We start from the raw sequence: 20769 nt of genomic DNA, 5'->3' as shown, positions 1-20769 counted from the left end.
ATCAATTTCATTTAAGAACTCATCTGCAATGCCATAGCACTTTTGTACATCTCCTGTTAAGCAGCATTTCTAATGAAAATTCGCTTGGACAGCTTAACATAATACCCAGAGTGGAAAATGTGACAAACTGACTAGAATCATGTGGGTTTTAGAAAGGCACAAAACAAATTAGGAACCTTTCACAAAAGCTAAGTGCAATTCTGTCTAGAAAAGAGACCCTTTGATGTGTGGATTTAATGTCTCTGTTGCTTTCCTTCTCTAAAAGGGTGGTCTGACCTTTGACTCTCTCTGGAACGTGGGTGCTCTTGCTTACTTTTCTTGTTCAAACAAAACAGAGAAGATTAAATACTAAATTAGTCATTACTCTATTCAGTTTCTTTTTCAGGACTCTGCAGAAGAGTCTAGTTACACCTTCATAACTGAAATCTCTCCATAACTGCAGAATAATTTAGCTTGAAATGGGCCTCTGGAGGTCATCTGGTCCAACCATCCCCATAACCCCTGCTTTGAGCAACTCTGAAAGTCCAAGTATTATTCTGCTTTAGAGAGAATTTTCAACATACAGCTTCCCCAGAAATGTCCACTTCTGACAACTTACTCAAGGACAGCACTTTCACAGCATGAAAATTTAAATCTCTTTTAAGCTTTCCAGCTACAGAACCACATAAACTGTTCCTTCCAAACTTAATTTAGCCATTTCAGTGATGTTCTCGATTTTCTCCCCTCCAACTTGAAAATTTTATTTAAAATACCAACTCAATACATGGAAATCCTTTTGATAATAATGACTACCATCTTAGACAAGAACCTCTGAGTTTCAGTTGTGGTTGCCTTGATCACCGTATTTCTTTTTATCTTTTCTTCATAACTTTCTAATTTTTTACGTTTTATATCACTGCACATGTTACAAGCAACATCCTTTATTTCTATTATTTCCTTCACTAGCTATACAGCAATTATTAGCTGAGAAAACAAAGGGGTAGGCTAATTCCTGCAGCTCAAAGAGGGTTTTGTTCCTCAGCCATTCATTTCCTGCCTTGGTCAATTCCATACATTCCATGTCACTCTTGATCCTTTAACCAAAACTATTTTGGTAATTCTATCTTATCTGTTACTAATGTGCACAATATCTACTCTAAATGTGTTCCATGTTGACATTTCTGTAATTTCCATTCTTCTCCCCCTCCTATTTTCACTTTCAGAATACATGTCGATTATAATCAGGTAACTTTCTTATCATTTTTATTTCACTGTTGTACCTTGTAGTTATATATACTTTATTTACAAATCATATTCCACTTATTGTATTCTTTGGTTTATGTTTGGACACAAAAGAAAATTATTTTACAACAGCTACAGTAGAATGGCATAAGCGCACCATCTGTAAAACTCTACATGCAAACTTTATACATAAAGCTCTTTGAGACTGTGAATTGCTTGGGGTAAAAAATATATTATTTTGAGGTTGAGCATATGAATGACACTAGTAATAAAAGAAAAAGAATCTAATCAAATAGCACTTCAAACATGTACAAACACCACTGCAAAAAAAAAAAAAAAATTAAACTAAAATACGTAGCAATTTCCTGCTTTTTAAATTTGTCTGAATTCTTGAAATATCTGTCTTTCCATCTCTGATTTCATTAACAAGAAATGCAAATGCATCAACCTCAATAAACTCCATGCAAGTAATCTCTCTTTCCTGCTTCTGAAAACAGTAAGTTTTATGAGCTCATCAAAAATCTTCTTGATCTTTGCATTAGTAGCAATACTAAAGGCACAAATACACATAGAAGAGTCTCACTTTTATCTACATCCTTAAAGCAAAATGCTAGCCCTAAGATGTCTGCTAATATCTAGGTGACAACTGCTATTTTGAAAAGCATGAGTCCAGCAACCATGAAAACAAAGTGTAACAGTTAAAAACAGGGCATAGTTTAAAGTTGCATTTTCTTTGCTACATCACACCCTTCCTCACCCTAACAACCTACAACTGACCTGCAAACCAGAGTCTATTTCCTTCTAAGCCAGTGAATTTTTTCACAGGGCCCACTGGAAACTTAAGCACTCATGATTTCTAGAAGCCTCCAGGACATTGGTTTTGTTTCATTTTCTAATTCATTTCAGGGATCCATTTTGCGGCATAGCTTTACAAACATATCAGCACAGAGTGGTGAACTTCATTCACGAGCCTTTCTTCCACCTACTACAGAAGAAAACGCACACTTGGGGTTTCAATGGATTTAGAATACACTTCTCAACAGACAGCAAGAGGAAGAGGTTTGCTTTTGTTTTGGTTTTACTTCCAAGAATCATTTCTGCAGTCACAGTTTGTTCTACTGATTTTGTGTTTGCCTTAAAGGACACTAGACAACCGTTGACATAGGTATCTATTCACATGCAAAAATATCCCACTTCAGAGTCTGTATCAGTAACTTCAGGATAAAAACATCTCCAACATTCTAAGAAGAACAGCCAAGGAAATTCAACCCCATGCTGTGCTATTCCCTGTGATGTTTGTTCCAGAGGCAACCTTCTCCTTCCTGGTTGAGGATTTCCTGCCCCTTTCCAAACTGATTTCCAGGCTCCATGCAGCCCACAGACAGAATAACAGGATTGTAAACAAAACAGATTTTACTGTCACTCGCACACCTGCAGTCCCTCAGTGTGTGTGTGTGTATATATATATATAGTTTAAGTTTATAAGTTTTAATAGGAATTTTTATTACAATCAAAGGAATTATTGGAAAAATCCTTTTGGTCACCTCACTCATCTTTCTGCTAGTACATGACTGTATTCTATCTTATACTTTCTGGAAATGTTTTTTCCATTTTCTGTAGAGCATTCATCTACCTGGCGGGAGATCAGTCACCTTCTTCTGCATTTCTGTATACGCCACCTTCAGAAAGTGGGGAGTACAGAGCTGAATCCCTGTACCAGATTCAAGACTAGAAGGAAGCACAGCCAAGCACTGTCCTTCTCCCAGGTGCATTATTTCAGCACCTGGACTGTGTGCTCTCCACAGTCCCTAAGAGAGTTACCTGCTTGATGTTTAATAACAGCAAAAGCTGACCTTAAAACTGAATGCTCGTCATCAATTAGTGTTCAGGCAAAAATCCAGGACTTCTATGAGAAACAATCAGCAAAACTGAAATGGTAATTTTTGCACAGTTTAAGTCAATTAAACTTGAAAAGGATTTTGTGGGACAAACTAAAAGACACTTTCTAGCCCAAAGGCTTTCTTCTTGACATATGTGAAACACTTTCATGCTCAGTAAAGATGTCAGTATTCTTTAAGCAGTAAGAAAAAACAAAACCAAACCTGCAAAGAGTATTTTAATGGAAATGTAAGAATTAGATGCAAATGGCAAGGAAACAGTGACCCCATGTAACTAGATTTCTTTAAAAACTGTTTCCACAAAGCCAAAGAATAATTTAACTTGCTTAAGCTCTGCCCTGCAACTTTTTGTGAAAGAATTAAACACATGCCAATTCCGTATAACTCTGAAAGTGGGAAGTGCTTCTTTTTACATAAAGACACATACTAAAAAATAGTATTCTGGTTTTGAGCTGCAAAGCTCTTTTTGCAGTTTTATAGGCTCACTCATGTTTGGTACACAATTTTTATTTCCTTCTTTAGTTTAAAAAAAAAAGAAAGCTAACACTGAAAGCACATTACTGAAGTGCTTCAGAAAACATTTGGAAAAACAGAATGCTGTTTTTCTTCTGTTGTCTGAAGCCACATCACTGTAAGAAGCCAGCAGTCCCTCAAGTCTGCAAATTTGGAGCACCTTAAAAATAGTCACATTAACGAAAACACTCACGTTACATCAACAAATTCAAAGCTGGACTATGTTGGATTAGAATGTCTTAAAAACAAATTATATTGCAAAGAAGGAAAGAAAAGGTTTAGAAGGAGTATCCACAACATAACATCTCACTGTTGTATGTAAGTTACAGCACTACACCTCTCATGCTCAGTGCTGACAAAGGCGTTTCATCAGTCTATCCACAAAGAGCATACACACAAAATGCCTTTTTTGAATTTGGTTTTGGGTTTCCTTTAATATACTTCCTCTGCCTTACTATTTCCACAAATCTTTGAAGGATCTGCTCTTGGTCTGTGGCTTACCCTTGGATCGCATTCCCTCAGTTAAAGATGTGTCAAGGTCTTCTCTTCAAAAAGCAGTAAACACAAGTGTACCTTGTCCTGGACATGCATCACAGGCCTTAATCTTAAAGTCAAGGATGGCTCCAACTTCTTTGCAATTCCCTCAAGGCTACAGGAGTGTACAGCTGTAGTTTAATATAGTAACCGAATTTAAATAAATAATAAAAAATAAATTCACATTATGCTACACTTGAATTTTCAGGAGCTTTTCAGGTGACTGTTTAGATACCAGCTTGAGAACAAAGCACTGCATCATGTGGCATAACAATTCTCACAGTGCATTGCTTCCCTGCATTGTTAATTATCCTCTGCCTTACCCCAAAAAATCTCTACAGGTTCAACTCAACTTCAGTTAGCTCTCTTCCTTGCTCCTCTGTTGCCTTTAATTGACCTTACTGTCTTCACCTCCCCATATTTGTTTCAAGTGCTTCTGCTCTGCATTACACCATGCTCAGACATCACTGTGCCAGATTACCTGAGTCTGCCTGGCTACAGTACCAGTGGGAAATCAATGCGCTCCAGCAGAGAAGCTCCTTGCCACTGCAGCAAAGCAGCTCTCCGTAAAGGTTTAGCATTAAACACATCCTCCTGTATACCGTCTCAAATACATCTGCATTTGGAAAGAAATCAAATAGTATCAATTTCAATACTAAAAACTGGCTATCCTTGATCTCATCCATATTATCTACAAACCATTTTGGTCCTCATCAGAAAGACTTTCATTCTCACGCAACGTGATTCAAATTTAGAAAGAGGAAACCAAAACACTCACTCAAGCACTTGTTAAATGTTAGCCTCCAAAACTACAGATAGGAATACGCTGCCGTCAAGGAACTCTGAAACTGTCTAAACACTGCCTAAACATCTTGCTTTCATTTATATCATTCCATGCTATCCCTTTAGGAGCAGAAGATACCCTACAGCACAAGAAGGCCTTTAAGGCCTGAAGAACAAGGGAAACCAATCTATTGAAGAATCATAATTATATATTATTTAATCAACTATTCTTCGATAAGAAAAACAGAAGCAATAATGGATTAATAAAGAAGATACTAGTTACATGAAGGCAGCATTTGGGAACATGAATTAGAACTTCTCGGACATAGCACCAACCCCAGGAATTCTGTCCCACTTCAATGGTAACTCTGCTGTTTGAGGAATTTCAAAGATATTTTGGAATCTGTAGCATTTCTTTGATAGGAGCACAATGTGTTTGTTCCTACGAAGATGGGATGATGGAAAGGAAGAAGGAATGGGTATGTGAAGAGGCAAAGTAATCTCAAAATATCAACAAGGAAAAACAGGTCAGGAATTCTGTTTCTCTGCTGTCACAAGTACTTTCCTGAATCTACAGATACCTTTCTTCCTGCTTCTAAATTGCATCTTCAAACAAACCTTCTCCTCCTGAGTACTCTAAGATCTTCTAATAAAATGCACTTCCTTTCCAGTAATGACTTCAGGTATTTGCAGGCAGTACTTGTAGTGTTTCTAGACTTGTTCTTGAACAAAGATATATTTGTTTTAAAGTGTGTACAGTTAAGATTTTTAAATTCATTTATTTAGGAATCAGAATAGGAGAAGAGGAGAAACAACATGAATTTGAACTCCTCTGTGCAGTTAATCCTATACTCAGTTCCAGGCTGCAAAACCCTCCAAAACTAGTAGGTATGATGGCACTCCTAAGCCACCAGTGGGCAGCCCCCTACGGTATGGTATCAGGGCTTCTCCAGAAAGCTTCAGTGGGTAATATATTTCTCCATCTGATGAAGGAGACAAGTGCAGCCTTTAGTGTTCAAACACTTAATCAACGAAATATACACCGGCCAGAGCTGCCTATAAATCTGGCCCTTGGCAACTTGTTTTGCTGTCAAATTCCCAATCTCGTAACATGGCTTATTCCCAAGCACAAGCATCTCCCAGCTACTTGTTTCCATTGATGTTGGAAGAGAGCACAGAGAAATAATCTAGCATTTTCAACCTTCTTTAAAACTCTGCTGCCTGCCTCTATGCATCAGAAGTAATCCAAAAAGCTTCAAATCGGGTGTCACTTGAAAACTCATTGCCTAAGCCTGATATTGTTGAGGAAATAATTTACAAACACCACTTACAAAGCAATTCTTATAGTATTTTGATTATGTGCAGAAATTTTCATCCCTTTACACTGAGACATGTATAAACTCACCAAGAAAGTGTCACAGTGCAACTGCCTCTTCCATTTGACCCACTGGTGTGGTTCCACCTCACGGCTGGCTGGACAACTTAGTTACTCTGACTATGTATATGCAAGTTCAAAAATGTTGCTCAAGTGGTCAGAAGGCAGCAGCTTTTCCTTATGTATAAATGTCAAGCCAGACATGCCTTTTCATTAGCTTTGGCTCTGCTTTTGTTATTGTATTGCCCTTTCATTACTACACTTGTTCTAAGTGTATTTTTAGTAACAGGATCTATCTCAATCCGGAAAAAAAGTATCTTCCTTTCCCCCTTGAAATCTCTTTCCATTACTGCCTTGCCTTGCCAGTGAGTGTGAATTCCTAGAAATATGTGTTATTTCATTAGTAGTGATTTTATACAATAACGCTGAACAAGGTTTGCCCAGGGGCTGTAGGCCACACTGTGGGTTGTGGTTTTCCTATGAAAAAGGTCATATTTCATATCTTTTAAACTGTGAAAAAGGTCACTTGTCATAGCAGCTTTTAAAGTTTGCTAAATGTTCATAAAACACCATGTAGCACAAATTTAGATGCCACACAGTTCCAGATACCAGACTCCTGTCATTTGTAAAAACAGGAAACAAGATGCGTGAAAATTGCCACCCTTGCATGTAATTGAGGTGATGACCTAACCTCTTCCACCTGAATCATGACTGGAAAGGGTGTCACAGCATTGTTACAGACACCTGTTCAATGCCAAAAGCGCAGCACTGATACTGTTTGACAGCATGTACTGTATATTTATTGCTTCAAGCAGGACAGACGTTAGCAATGCAGGAGATGCTCACTTCGTACTCTTTCAAGAATATACATACAACTTCTCCAGGGAGCCAGACTTGGCAATTTTACTAGTTTGCACATTGACAAAAAAATTAGCAAAAGTAACAAGAAAGTAAGTCCAGCAATTCTGCAAAGCAGACAGAAAATACAGAACCATCAATTGCTTTTAAATTCAAAAACATGCTATTAACCTGCAAAGCAGCTTGGTTGGAAAGTCACAATAACTGAGATTACTTTTCCTTGACAGTATCATTTTGTACCAAAACTCACAAAACAATGCATTTAAAAGAACTAACAAAAGACAAGCCGAGCACAGGGGAGAGTCATAACAATGGTGAACACAAATATAAACTGAACGCAAATGAGAAGGCAGATCTGCCTACTCTGAGCAGATCTGGTGAGATAAGCTTGTCACATAAAATACCTAACTAGTTTATAACAGTCTTAAGTAATACAAAGCTGCTGGCAAGGTATGAACCAATAGGATAACTCAATATGGTTCTCCTCACCATAATGTTTTCTAAAGGTACCTGAGACCACAACAAAGTGAAACCTGCACGGTATGTGAATTGGTCTGGCAACTGCTCCTTGCCACCCTTTCACCCTCAGCCTCTTCTGATGTAAGCGTTGACATGGTTGAAGAAAAGGTATGCACGTGTGTGTTCAACAAGACGCGTGACAAGCTGTGTATAGGGACAATGGAGAGGGGGGAAAAGTGACCAGGTGCAAGACGCACAGCCCCCAAGTAGTCCCACAGCAACCTGTGGTACCTGACCCTCGCAAGGCGCAAATGCTCTGACACAGATCAGTTTCTCTCCTTTGGGCTGCATAATAAAAATGCTGTAATAGAATTTGTAATTTCCTAGCCCAAATTAAACAGTTTCACATATGATGTCCTCACTTTTTAGTATTATAAAAGAAAGGCTGTGTTCAAATGCTTCAACCAGTTCATTTCTGGTTCCAGCGCCTAGCCCTGCTCTTGAAAGGATTACAGAGAAAGTCTGAAAGGAAACTGCTTGCATTTTGAACCAGAACCCTATAATTATTCAACTTCATACTCACAAGAGTACTCATGGCACCATACAGTTAAAGCCCCTGTAAATTTACCAAAACCAGCCCTCTGCCCTCAGACACTCAGCAGGGCTTCTTCAAAAAGAAAGGTAAACTGCCCCATTATATAGATTTAAGGGATATGACCAAGTGTCCCAAGGCCTGTGCAGACACTTTGACTGGAAACCTCTACCCTCACTCCTTCAACATCTCTCCCGCTTCAGTGCAGAAGATGGAGTTACAACTGCTGCGGGCAAGATGCTGAAGGGAAAGTGGGCAGCTGTTCCCAGGGCAGCTGCTGGGCTCACTCCCTCCCAGGACCCTGGACCTCACTGTTACCTCTCTAACAGGTCAGCACACACTTCAGCAGCAGGAGATGGCTCACCTGAACCAACCCGCTCCAGCAGTGCGCTGCTGACCCTCAAGCTGATGCTGATGCTCCTCCATGCAAACATACTAGCTACTCAAACGTAGCTCTGCATGCCCATTCCAGGGTACATCCTCTGGTAAGGGAGTTGAAAAGTTTGTTGGAGAGCACAAAACAAATTAGAAATGAATTTTTTAAAACCAATCCAAGATTTGACGTGCGAGAGAGTTAAGGAACAATGAAAGTTAACTTTGCTGAATATTCCCATATTTTAGAAGTTATTTAAAGATTGTGAATTATCTATGAGATTTTTAATCCATTTTGCCCAACTTCCTTTTTGCACTTCAGAAACTTCAAAAAGCAAATTCGTACTTGTTAAATGTCATTTATTTTCAGCTCTTCTATCTTTCAAGACAGACATCTTCCAACATCTAAGGGCAGTCAAACAGATTTTAAAAGCACGTAATTACACTCAAGCTTGGAATGAAATGCTTACAAATATGCAATGGAGTTCTGTAAGTTTAAATATCAATTCAAGCCTATACAAGGCAGATATTATATGCAGCTTTAGCATCAGGACTACCTTAAAAATGTCTGTGTTTTAACTGGATTTGATGTTGAAGCTGGCCTTATTTTGTCAGGACTCAACTCACAGCAGAACTGTATTTTCAAGGAAAAATAATTAATGTTCAGCCTAAATAAGCAAAAGAAAAAAATTTACAAATACAAGAACTGGAATAACTAGGTCTGCTGCAACTGAAGGTCAAGCAAGTGATTTGATACTGTAGGGAGAAAAAATAAAACTAGAGACTGATTAAAATGACCTGTTTGATGTGCACAAAGACATAAGACAGCAAATGTTATTTAGGCAACGTGACACTCCACAAGAAAACAGATACCCCAAATACTATGGTACTTCTAAAAATGTTCATATAGGTAGTGTTCTTATCAAATCTGCCTATAAAAACCTGCCCTACAGCAATAATTAAGCAAAATGGATTGAAAAGGCTACATTTTACAAGTCAGAAATTAGCGATAGTGGACTTCTAGTCCACAAAACTTTTTATGAAGATAACAAAGACTTTTCACAGGAGAAGACTGAGATGAGATTGTCTGACTTGAATTAAAATATTTCAGCCTGCATCTAGGCTTTCCAGAAGTTGCACAGAGAATCAACATAAATAACACGCTCACAGGCTGAGTGACTACTCCATGCCTCTTATACCTTCCTGCTCATCTCCCTTCCTCTTAGAATGTCTTTCATATAATTCAAACAGCAACGTAATACCACAGCTTCCAAGCTAATCCATCCACTTAACTTTCAAAGGTGGAATACACAACTGCAGACACAATAATCAAGTACATCTTAAAAAAGAAGTTTAAGAAGTTTGTGCAGATACGCCTTTTGGTGCACTAGTAAAAGAAAAGGCAGATTAAATATAGGGGAAAACAAGGAAATAAAACTTCTGCCAGTGTTCCTCAGCAGCTCAAGTTAAATGAAGCCACTATCATTATTTACTCTGTGAAGAAAATGGAATAGAAAGTTATACAAATTACTAAAGAACTGCTTAGGGTAGTTAGTAAGAACCTTTTTCATTGGCATTTGTATTAGATTGTTTTTCTGCTTCTTCACAGAATTTTGTTTATTCTGCTTACAACACAAGAGTTCCATTTGTATCCATGCACATCGCAGACCCTGCTGAGCAGCATTTCAGTAAACAGCACCGTTTAACACAGGAATGGAAAGCAAAAAGTTTCCTCTGTTTTCTGCACACCCTGCCGCAGCTGCAGAAGTAAAATGCAGTGGTGAGAAAAGAAATTTTAACCAGTTACAGAAAGCCTGAAAAACACCAGGAACTTCTGTAGAGAAAAGGTGGAGTGCTGCAGTCAGTCTAGGCAGGTGTGGACATCATCCTCTCACTCTTCTACAAGCCTGCTATTTAATAACCTTTTCTGGTTTTTTACAAATAGGTTGTGTAAGACTTAAAGTTTTATTTGAACACTCCATACTGTTCTTTCTGGCTGCCCCAAACAAAGTCACTAACCTACCTCTTTTTGGAACGTCGCCGAAAAATGCATTTCTACGGCGCAGCTATTAAAGTTAGAGGCATTTATAGGAAAGTTCACAACCTCCATGAAAACATTCCGTATATATTTAGATCTTACTTCTACATCCATCTTTTTATATTTTACTTCTCCCTCACTAAAGATCTCCTCATACCGTGACTCCAATACAGTATGCACTACCGGAAGACAAGGCATTACCACAAATCCATCTCTTCCATTCCCACCCAAGAAGGGAACAGTGAAGCACAGACTGCTCCCAAGCTACAGCTACAATAATGAGGAGCAAAGTAACTGCTTCTGAAGTGCCAGTATAAATGAAAAACAGGCAGTAATCATCACTATAGAAGACAATCCTACCTCTTCCAACAAGCTGTGAAGGTATCCCTTACATGGGAACCAGCTACAGGAAAATAAAACACTGTTGGCTTTTAAAGATGTGAAATATTTTGAAGCATAAGTCTACTGAGAAAAAACGCATGGAAATTCCTTTTTTAAAATTCCATGTCTCTCGTAACTTTTCTCGCTTAGAACCCCTCAAAGGAACAATAAAGGATTAACAGGTAACCAAATTTTCCACAAGCAACTTGTAGAGCTACAAGTTGTAACTGCTGAGCAGTAACAAGTTCACCATTTTACTGATGGAAGAACTGAGAAGCGGAAGATGGAGAACTGAGAAGCATTTCCAGCGGTACTCAGAAAACGTACTGACACACATTTATAGGTAGTTCTGCACAGCTTCCCCTACACCAAGTCTTTCATATATAAAAGTTAATCTTCTACTTTTATAAAGGACATATTCTAACTCTTCTATACTTGCACCTAATTGTCAAATAATGCAAGAGACAACCACTCCTACCTGATTTAAATGCCATAAAATGTTACTCACTTGATATACTTATATCTAAAAGCCTTATGACTCCCTGAATTTTATACCCTTAAATATTCAAGAGAAATTTTTATTTTTATGTATCTATACCTAGAAGAATTATTTGTTTTTAAACATCCTTGTTAGAAAGCTGATGACTTGGAGATTACACGTTGTCGTCTTCTGCCCTCACCTCCACTTCTCAAAGGTAGCAGTCAACTTTGTTGTAACAGAGGTCACATGCAGAAGAGCTTTGTTGGTAAGTCTGAGCTTTCCTGTTAGAGAAAGTTGAACTTTTATGTTCACATTTCCCTAATCTCATGCATTTCTTACACTACCTTAGCTTTCTACCTTAGTGTCAGGAAGAAAGAGACATGGGAGAGATACCAATTTTTAACACACTTGTGAAGGCACCACAGAGCTTACCGCCCAAGTAAAAGCAGGGGGATTGGTACTGCCAGGAAATACTGCAAAAGCATAGCACAAGTACAGAAAACACAGGGTTACTTCCACTGCCACACACAAATGAAGATAACAGTTCATTTGCTAAAACACTGCAGAGTTTCTGAGACTAGCAGACAAGAAAGTACATAGTTGCCTGAGAATTTGCAATAAATCCCATTAATATTTTTTCTTCATCTGAGAAGGCTGAAGAACCAAGCCTACAAAACCCATTTGAGGCAAACAGGAAACAAATTTTGTAAGAAAAAAAGGTAGCATGCACAAACACATTAAATGAGAGAAAATCACCAGATGTCTTTGTTTTTCAAATGCCCTCAAAGCCTTAAAGTTTAACTCTGCTTGGCAATAAAATGGGTCACCAGGTTTAAACTTAAAAGTTAAGTATTTCAGCTACTTTTCTGCTCCTTATTTGGACTGACAATGGTAAAGTTACTCATTATGGACAATTCAATCTACTCCTGTAAAAAACAAGAGTTTCAGTACTATGGGCTGAGGTTTCCCAAGGCTGCAATCAACTGTACAAAGTCAACCGGGTAGGTCCCCCAGTTGGTGTGTCCTTAAAGAAGGTGGGTCCTTCTTTAATTCCACAACTCAAAGACACATGGACAAAGTCATTAAGAGTGTTTTAGTGGGAACAGAGCATGTGCAGAGGCTGTAGCCAGTTACAAGGTTTGTAAATTCATGTGTTACAGACTGTATCCATAAATTGTGTACATAGCCAGGTGAAACATAAGAATACTGTAAAGAGATCCCTGTAAAGAGATCCTTACTATAAACTGGGTAATTAAATCATGTAAGATCACAAACTGAGCCAGATAATTAACTACACCCTGCAGTACGATTGCCAGTGGTGTGCACATACTCCTGGAGTCACACCATCTGGTAAATGGTTTCTAAGTAAAATGTAAAACTACTCACAACTTACAGGACATGGGTTACTCTGCCATCCATTTCTACACTGTTAAGAAAACGAAAGTCCTCTCAGCATCTTGAAAATTCTGGACTGCAGCTTCATTTTTCCCTCTAATAAAATTGATTTAATGAGAGATAATAGATATGATAATCAAAATAAAGTCTAATGCAAGAATTGCTGTGCGAAGCAAGTCCAGAATTTCTGGCTGTCATGGTTGAGCAATGAAATTTCTGACAGTTTTCTGCAGCAATGTGACAGCCTGGAAGCAAATTATAAATTTCAGGCTCATTTTTATGAGCTGTTCCACAACTCAAGATTATACAGTCATTCTTACTACAGCCCCTACTAATATGATGACTTTTCTCAATATTCCGAAATCTCTTCTCAGAGAAGTTTCTGCTTTCTTATCAGCAGGAGCATTTATTAGATTTTAGTTCCCAGAAAAAATTGGTTTCATGATGTACCTTGCCAAAAGCAGCAACCTTGCTTGTATACGGAAGTTCAGAAAGACCTTGAACCAGGACTGTGCTACCTGAGGCTATCCAGGCCTCCAAATACCCCTAAATAAGAATGCAAAAACCTTTTCTCTCAATCTCATCCTTACACATTTTTGCATTCATGCAAGGCCTGTCCTACTTACTTTTTGCAATTGCTAGAGACTTACAAATCTGCTTGATGAGAAGACTAAGAGAGTTCAAGGCTGTATATGCAAGCGTGTTTTTGTTCTGAGAAGGAAAATTGTGATGTCCTACTCAGAACACAAAGTGCTTCATAGGTAGGTGATGAACATGAGTCTTTGCACCTCATTACATTTCTTCCAGCATCATGTCTTTTAACTGTCCTCTTTATCTGAGGCCCTACAGATACAAATTACTCCTCTATTTTGGGGGGGAGGGGGAAGAAAAGGGAAAAAATGGCACCTGAATGCATCACTGCAAAACCTAAAGGCTGAGAAGGCAAATGAAGGGGTTACATTATGGTATAGATGCTCAACTCTGCTACCTCCCACCTCTCTGGAGTAGGAACACATCACTAGCAACCACCAACTCTCACTGTTCTGCCACTCCACAAATATAACTTCTTTTCAGAGGGAAACGGCTAAATAAACTGAGGGAGAAGGGGAAGCACTACCATATTTCCTTAAATATCCATCCAAGTGCAGGTCCTGCCTGCATGCAATACAGCCTGCACAAAATCTACAACCTGAGTTGAGTGACTGATCTAGCTCTGCTAGAGGAAAAGCTTTGTTTCTCATTTACTCCACTTTGGTGATAAAGATGGGGGAAGTATTCACAACAGCAAATTTAGAAAGCAGAATGGCATACTGATTGAAGTAAACAGAGCAAAATGTCTAAGGTCTAGATTTGTTCACAGTCCAGAAATGTACAGGAAGTCTGTAAAATCTCAGAGGAAAAAAAGATGCCATGTCCTATTATTTTAACAAGTAAAAAATAATCATTTAAGATTTCCAGACTTCTATTCACTCTGTAGAATGATGAATATGTATTAAGATCTCAGTTTCAAATGCAGTCAGACTCCATTTTGGTTTTGAACAAACAGTAGTAAAAAAAAACACTAGTTCAAAATATTTCCATTGTTATATTCCCCTTTTAAAGCATCTAGAAGTTAGGGGATATTAATTAAAAGGAAATAAAAATGAATTAGTATAGTAACATTTTAATATTACCTGCCTTTTGTCAAAAGCATTCCATTAGTAGGTTTAACAAGCCAGCACATTTAGCATTTATTTTTTGTCTTGCATTGGCAGACAAAATTGTGTAACAAAGTTCTTCAAATAAATGTATAAAGAAAGAACAAAATAAACAAGTTTTGAATTCTCACATGGAACATAGACTCACACTGAAAAAAAGAGCACCCCCAAGATGGCCTTCATGGTTAAGAATAAAATCGTAAATGAAATAGAAAAGCAAAATCAAGAAAAGAGCAAAGCCTTCCATAGGACAAACTGTAATTAGATAACTGAATCTAATGAAATCTGCGGAATAGATTTACAGGAAAAAAAAAAAACCAGTATCCAGAGACAACAGTGGGTAAAAACAGTTTATCTATCCTAATGATTTTCAAGCGCAAATGTTAACTACAGATCATGTGTAAAAATATACAATAATAAATACCTTATATAGTAACATGCCTTACTAGATCCTCCTAGTGAGGGGGCACAGCAGAAACTCTTTAAGAACACACTCTTACTTCTCAGATTCCGCTGCAGATATTTTTGGCACCAATGATGTGACATTTCTGAAGCCCTCAGACCTTTTCTACAGCCTTTACTGCAATTTTTTTTTTATATGGCTCCTATGGTTATAGAAAATGATCGCAGCTGTTTAGAAAGGTCTGGACTAGACAGCCTAAGGAATTACTGCTATTAACAGTGGGAAAGAATGTGCAAGTATGTGCCTATGTGGATAATTATTAAATAAGTAACTGAAGGGAACAGATATTAAATAAATACAGCACTTTTTGGGATCAGTCTTTGTTTGCAAATCAAAATCATAATTAGCAGCACAGATCATCAGGATTGTTAATTTGTGCTCCCTCTGCTGGTTAATTCACCCTACAGCCATAAAAATAATAATAGTCCATAAAAATCCCCAGATTGTTGCGTTGCCACTCAAGAGCCAAAAAAATCTGGAACCAAGTTATATTATTAAAGAAAACGCTTATACACAGCAAATATCTTACACATCAGTTCTAAATGTCACCTTAGTGCGTTAATGTGTCAGGATGGAAGCAAAAGGATCTTGCAGTTCAAAAAGATGTTTCCTATGATACCAGCTTGTTTTGTGTGCTTTATTCATAGAAATTCCACTTCCCTCAGATTTAGAAATGCAATGAAACATTTCAAATTCTGAATCATTGTAAGAAGCTGCTGTTAATCGGATTTTTAACTGAAAACTCCTTTTTTCTCCTCCTCATACAAAACAACACCAGCAACCGAGCTGCAAAGCAGCCTAGACCACAGGACAACTTGGCCTGGAAGGCAAGGTTTGGCAGCCCACCTGATCCCGTGCCCCCTGCTCACAGGGGTCTAAACCATACTTCAGTCAGGATCCTCAGGGACTTATCCCATTGACTCCCAAGGTAACGCATTCTCATACTTTATCACCCCCATGGTGAAAAACTTTTCAAGGCAAATGCAAAATATTTTTTAGATCCAAATAGAGCATAATTCAAAGTCCGAGTATAAGCAAACAGCAAACTTGTAACAAAACGCAGAAAAAAAATAGTTTACCAAAAATCATGTGATCTGATCACAATTACTACTAGTCACAAGCAGCACATTTCCTGGGCAATGCAAATGTCACCATCAGCTTGAATCACCTGAAAGAATCAAAGACCACCTTATTTTTGAATTTTTATGGTATAATACCTATGGGACTCTGCATTTCATCTGAAGCTGACAAAATACACTCTATAAATATTTATATAGCATATAGCAGATCCTTTGACTCCTTTTATTTCATGAAGCACAAATAACATTCATATATCCACAGGTTTTCTGACTACTTCTCCTGGAGCAATACTTTAAATACTAATTTTAAATGTCAGCTTCTGACAAAGAGCTGTTTAAATGATCTTTAAGTGGAGTGAGTTGAGGTATTAGTACAATTACTTTTAGTTAGCAAAAGTGGAAATAATGGCCAATTTCATTTACCTTGCTCAGTATGGTTTTTTTTAAATACATTTTAGTTTTGTAGATGAGCAAGACAAACTTCTGTTGTTATATACAGAAATGTAAACACTTAACACTTCCCACAACTGACTTCAGAATTGATCCCAAGTGTTCTCAAAAGCATTCAAAGAGCCAGTGTGACAAAGAGCACTGCTGCCCCCTAATGACCCAGCCCACAAAAGCTCCTCTGTAATAGCGTTTTGAGTCTTTGCTGAAAAAAAATCAAGTTATTATAGCCATTAATTACTTAAAAAAAAAATTAAAAGTTTCACGAGGAATTAAGACACACACATAAGTTTGGGGAGAAAAAAAAAGTATCTAGTGTCTAGGATTTCCAGATAACTTAATACTTAGTCCACAAAAAGATCATGAAGATGCAAAATATGGCACAAAAATTATGTTCCAACACTTCTGTCAGTATATAAGCAGATAGTAGCCAATCTTAAACCTATTCTGTTCTGTACGAGGATGTAGGTCATTCAGAAAAAAACCCCTGTATATCTTCACACCAACCCAGATTTTTAATTTTTAGTGCCTGTAGCATGAGAGCATCAGTATGGTTTTCTTGTTGCACTGTTCTATCTAAATGCCATAAACAAGTCTATTCTAGGCTTATAATTATTGCAAAATAATCCTGATCTTGGTATCTAATGATACCCACAAAAAGAAGTAGAGAAGAAGCAATGAAAAAATCCACTTGCTGAGTTCTTTTTGTAAAGGAAACAGACAAACTTTCTGTGTCATCTGAAAGTGACATTTTTTCGTTATTTCTTTAAAAATTGTTTTGCCACAGAATTGAATATGTAAGCAGTGCTGCCCTATACAGCTTGGACATAAAATATTGTCTGGCTCCTGTATTTATATTTCAAAAATATGGACTGCAGTGAGCTACTGAAAAAAATACAGGGATCCATACTGGGCCCAATGTTATTCAACATCTTTATAAGTGATCTGGATAACGGGATCAAGTGTAGCCTGATGAAGTTTGCTGATGACACCAAGTTGAGAGGGGAAGTAGACACTCCAGAAGGGAGAGCTGCTCTGCAGGGAGAGCTGGATAGGCTGGAGGAGTGGGCCAGCAAGAACCTTATGAAGTTCAACAAGGACAAGTGTAAGGTCATGCACCTGGGAAAACATAATCCGGGAGTGCAGCACAGGCTGGGATCCACCTGGCTGGAGAGCAGCGCTGTGGAAGGGGACCTGGGGGTGCTGGTGGACAGAAAGCTCAACATGAGCTAACAGTGTGCTGCTGCGGCCAAGAAGGCCAACAGGATGCTGGCTTGCATCAAAAAGGGCATCACCAGCAGAGAGAAAGAAGTCATCATCCCACTCTACTCAGCGCTTGTCAGGCCACACCTGGAGTCCTGTGTACAGTTCTGGTCCCCGCTATACAAAAAGGATGTGGACAGGCTGGAAGGGGTCCAGAGAAGGGCCACCAAGATGATCAGAGGACTGGGAAGGCTGACATGTGAGGATAGGCTGGGAGAACTGGGTTTGATCAGCCTTGAGAAAAGGAAGCTCAGAGGGGATCTCATCACCATGTACCAGTACTTAAGGGGTAGCTACAAAGAAGATGGAGGCTCCCTTTTTACAAGGAGTCCCATGGAGAGGAAAAGGGGGAACAGACACAAGTTGCTCTTGGGGAGATTCCGATTGGACACGAGAGGGAAATTTTTCACAGCGAGGACAGTCACCATTGGAATAATCTCCCCAGGGAAGTGGTTGACTCGGCCACGTTGGACACCTTCAAGAGTCGTCTGGACAGGGTGCTGGGCCATCTTGTCTAGACTGTGCTCTTCCCAGAACGGTTGGACTAGATGATCCCTGAGGTCCCTTCCAACCTGGGATTCTGTGATTCTGTAACTGCTGCAAGTCCTGGTGAGCAGCACAAACATAAGCTGTGTATTCTCTTTTATTCTACTATAGAACAGAAATTCCACTTACATTAATAAAATCACTGTGATTTAAATGTAATGGTAAAGCAGAACTGAGTTCTGATTTTTCCCCTCAAATCTTTCATACTGACTTTTTCATAGATAAACATTTTGATAGATACCATGGAAATAAAGACTCTGATTTCTGTTAGCAAGATAAGGTTAAAAGTAATTCATATGTTTAATTTAAAACATGATAGCTAACAAAAGATACAGATTCTGTGAATAAATATTTATGTTAATTAGTGGGTTTTGGCACTGAAACACCACTAAAACCCTTGAACTTAAGACTGTACCTTAAAACCTGTAAATATTGGCTTTCTGTGGCCTCGCATGCACTTGTCATTAGAACAGTAAGGTTGCAAGTGATGAGTAGTATCCTAAATAACCACACACAGTGGAAGGCTGCAAGCTACTAGGCATTAAAAGTGTAAGAAGTACCAATCACATGCTATGTGATAAAAATGAATTATCGACAAAGATATTTTAAAGACCCAAAATAACCATATTGTGTATCTCTCTATTACGTTACAGCTGAAAGAGCTGGTAATACAGCTCTCAGCTCTCAGTCTACCTAATATGTATGCTATTACATCAGTACTTCACATTTCCAAGTGCCTGCTATAATTTTATGAACTATTAAAATGAAAACACTGGCAAGACAAACAACAACCAAGAGTTCGAGTGGTGCCTCAGAACTCTGGACATAAGCTATCATCACAACCATTCCAACTCTAGCAGGCACGTATTTCTTACCTTTGAATCTTCATTGCTCACTCCCAGCTCTAACACAGCTTGGGGAGACTTCAGCTTCGCTTGCACAGACTCTGCCATTTGAAGATTAAGCTGCCATCCTATTGTTTCAAGCTATAAAACACAAATTTAGATTACAATCAGATGGTACAGAATCACTCAGGTCAACTTCCAATATTGCAAATAGTCTGTGTCAGTGAACACAATGTCAGGCTCTACAAACATTAAGCATTTTTATACAATGTACATTCTGCAAATTCTTCTGGACTCCAAGACAGATTTGCTTCTTTCTCTTGCCAAATTTATCAGTTCAAACTGCCTGTGACCATCCAAAACAAAGTGACTTCATATGCTTCAGATCTCCTGGAATCGATCCATAAAAAACAACTAAGGTTCCAAAATAAGGTAGTTTCCCCCTCCTTGTGGAAATTTATCACCAAAGTTGTGGATTAAATTTTATTTCATATTTATTTTTTCTTTAGGAAAAAGAAAAAAATTACCAATAAATGGTAAAACAGCTAAAAACAGTAATTTCTTAATCAACAGATCTACTCATGTGTGTTCTACTATATACAGATGTTAATGACAAAAATAATTCTGTGCTGCTTTTTAAATTGTTACTACTGAAAAGCCAAAAACCACTTAAGCATGTGAGCAACAGAATTTTTAATAGAAAGCTACACAAAATATGTTTCAAATTGCTTTTTAATCATTAGTCTAAAATTAAAACATTATCAAGCTACACCTCACACATAAATGAAGTACACAAGAACAGAACTACAAGTCTTTCATGAAGTAACCCACCCGTCCTTCAAAAATAGAAAAGGAGAAATATAAAGTCTTACCATCTGGCAAGTTAATTTGCATACAAGTTAATTTCAATCTAGTGTCTCCCCTCTGCTAGTAAATATTGTGGCTGACTTGGTAAAAGTGAAAGCACGCCGCATCTCAGTTAATCTCTTACCAGTTCAACAGTTCAGCTAAGATCATCAACAGCACAAAGCCATCCCAGGTGTGCTGTGCTGTAAACAGCAGAGAAGCCAATACATGCCCTGCCTCTCTACAGTGACAGTAATATCTAAATGAAAGATAGGAAAGTGAGCGGCAGAAACATCTTCCATGGGCACAACCCATAGACTGAACTTCCAAAATTCATTCCAGCTATACCATTTAAATTTACATATTAATGTACATCGTACTGCATATCTTTGTATATTCATTGATATTGAATCTATTATGTGGAGTCATAGAATCATTAAGGTTAGAAAAGACCTCTAAGGCAACATCAAGTCCAAGCGTCAACCCAACACCACCGTGCCTCCTAAACCATGTCCCGAAGTGCTATGTCATACAACTAAGCAAGCTGAAAGGAAAACTATATATCACGATCTGTTAACCACCACTGCTAGGCCAAGATGGTTAAGGAGTTTAGCCAAGGCCTAACAAAGTTAACAGAAAGACACAGGGAGCCAAAGACCGACCTCTGTGTACACCTATAGGAA

General features: G+C 38.2%; 1 protein-coding gene across 1 annotated transcript in view; it reads right to left on the bottom strand.

Moving 5' to 3' along the window:
- COMMD10 (COMM domain containing 10) overlaps nt 1–20769 on the bottom strand; it is a gene marked incomplete at its 5' end in the record, with an annotated part of 107748 nt that overhangs the window by 63917 nt on the left and 23062 nt on the right. Inside the window, one exon of the mRNA XM_075079172.1 lies at nt 19271–19381. Coding sequence (XP_074935273.1) covers nt 19271–19381 — 111 coding nt within the window. The remainder of the gene's footprint in view (nt 1–19270; nt 19382–20769) is intronic.

The sequence above is a fragment of the Phalacrocorax aristotelis genome, chromosome Z, assembly GCF_949628215.1.
Source record: "Phalacrocorax aristotelis chromosome Z, bGulAri2.1, whole genome shotgun sequence".
NCBI classification, from domain to species: Eukaryota; Metazoa; Chordata; class Aves; order Suliformes; family Phalacrocoracidae; genus Phalacrocorax; species Phalacrocorax aristotelis.
This window is presented reverse-complemented; position numbering and strand designations above follow the sequence as displayed.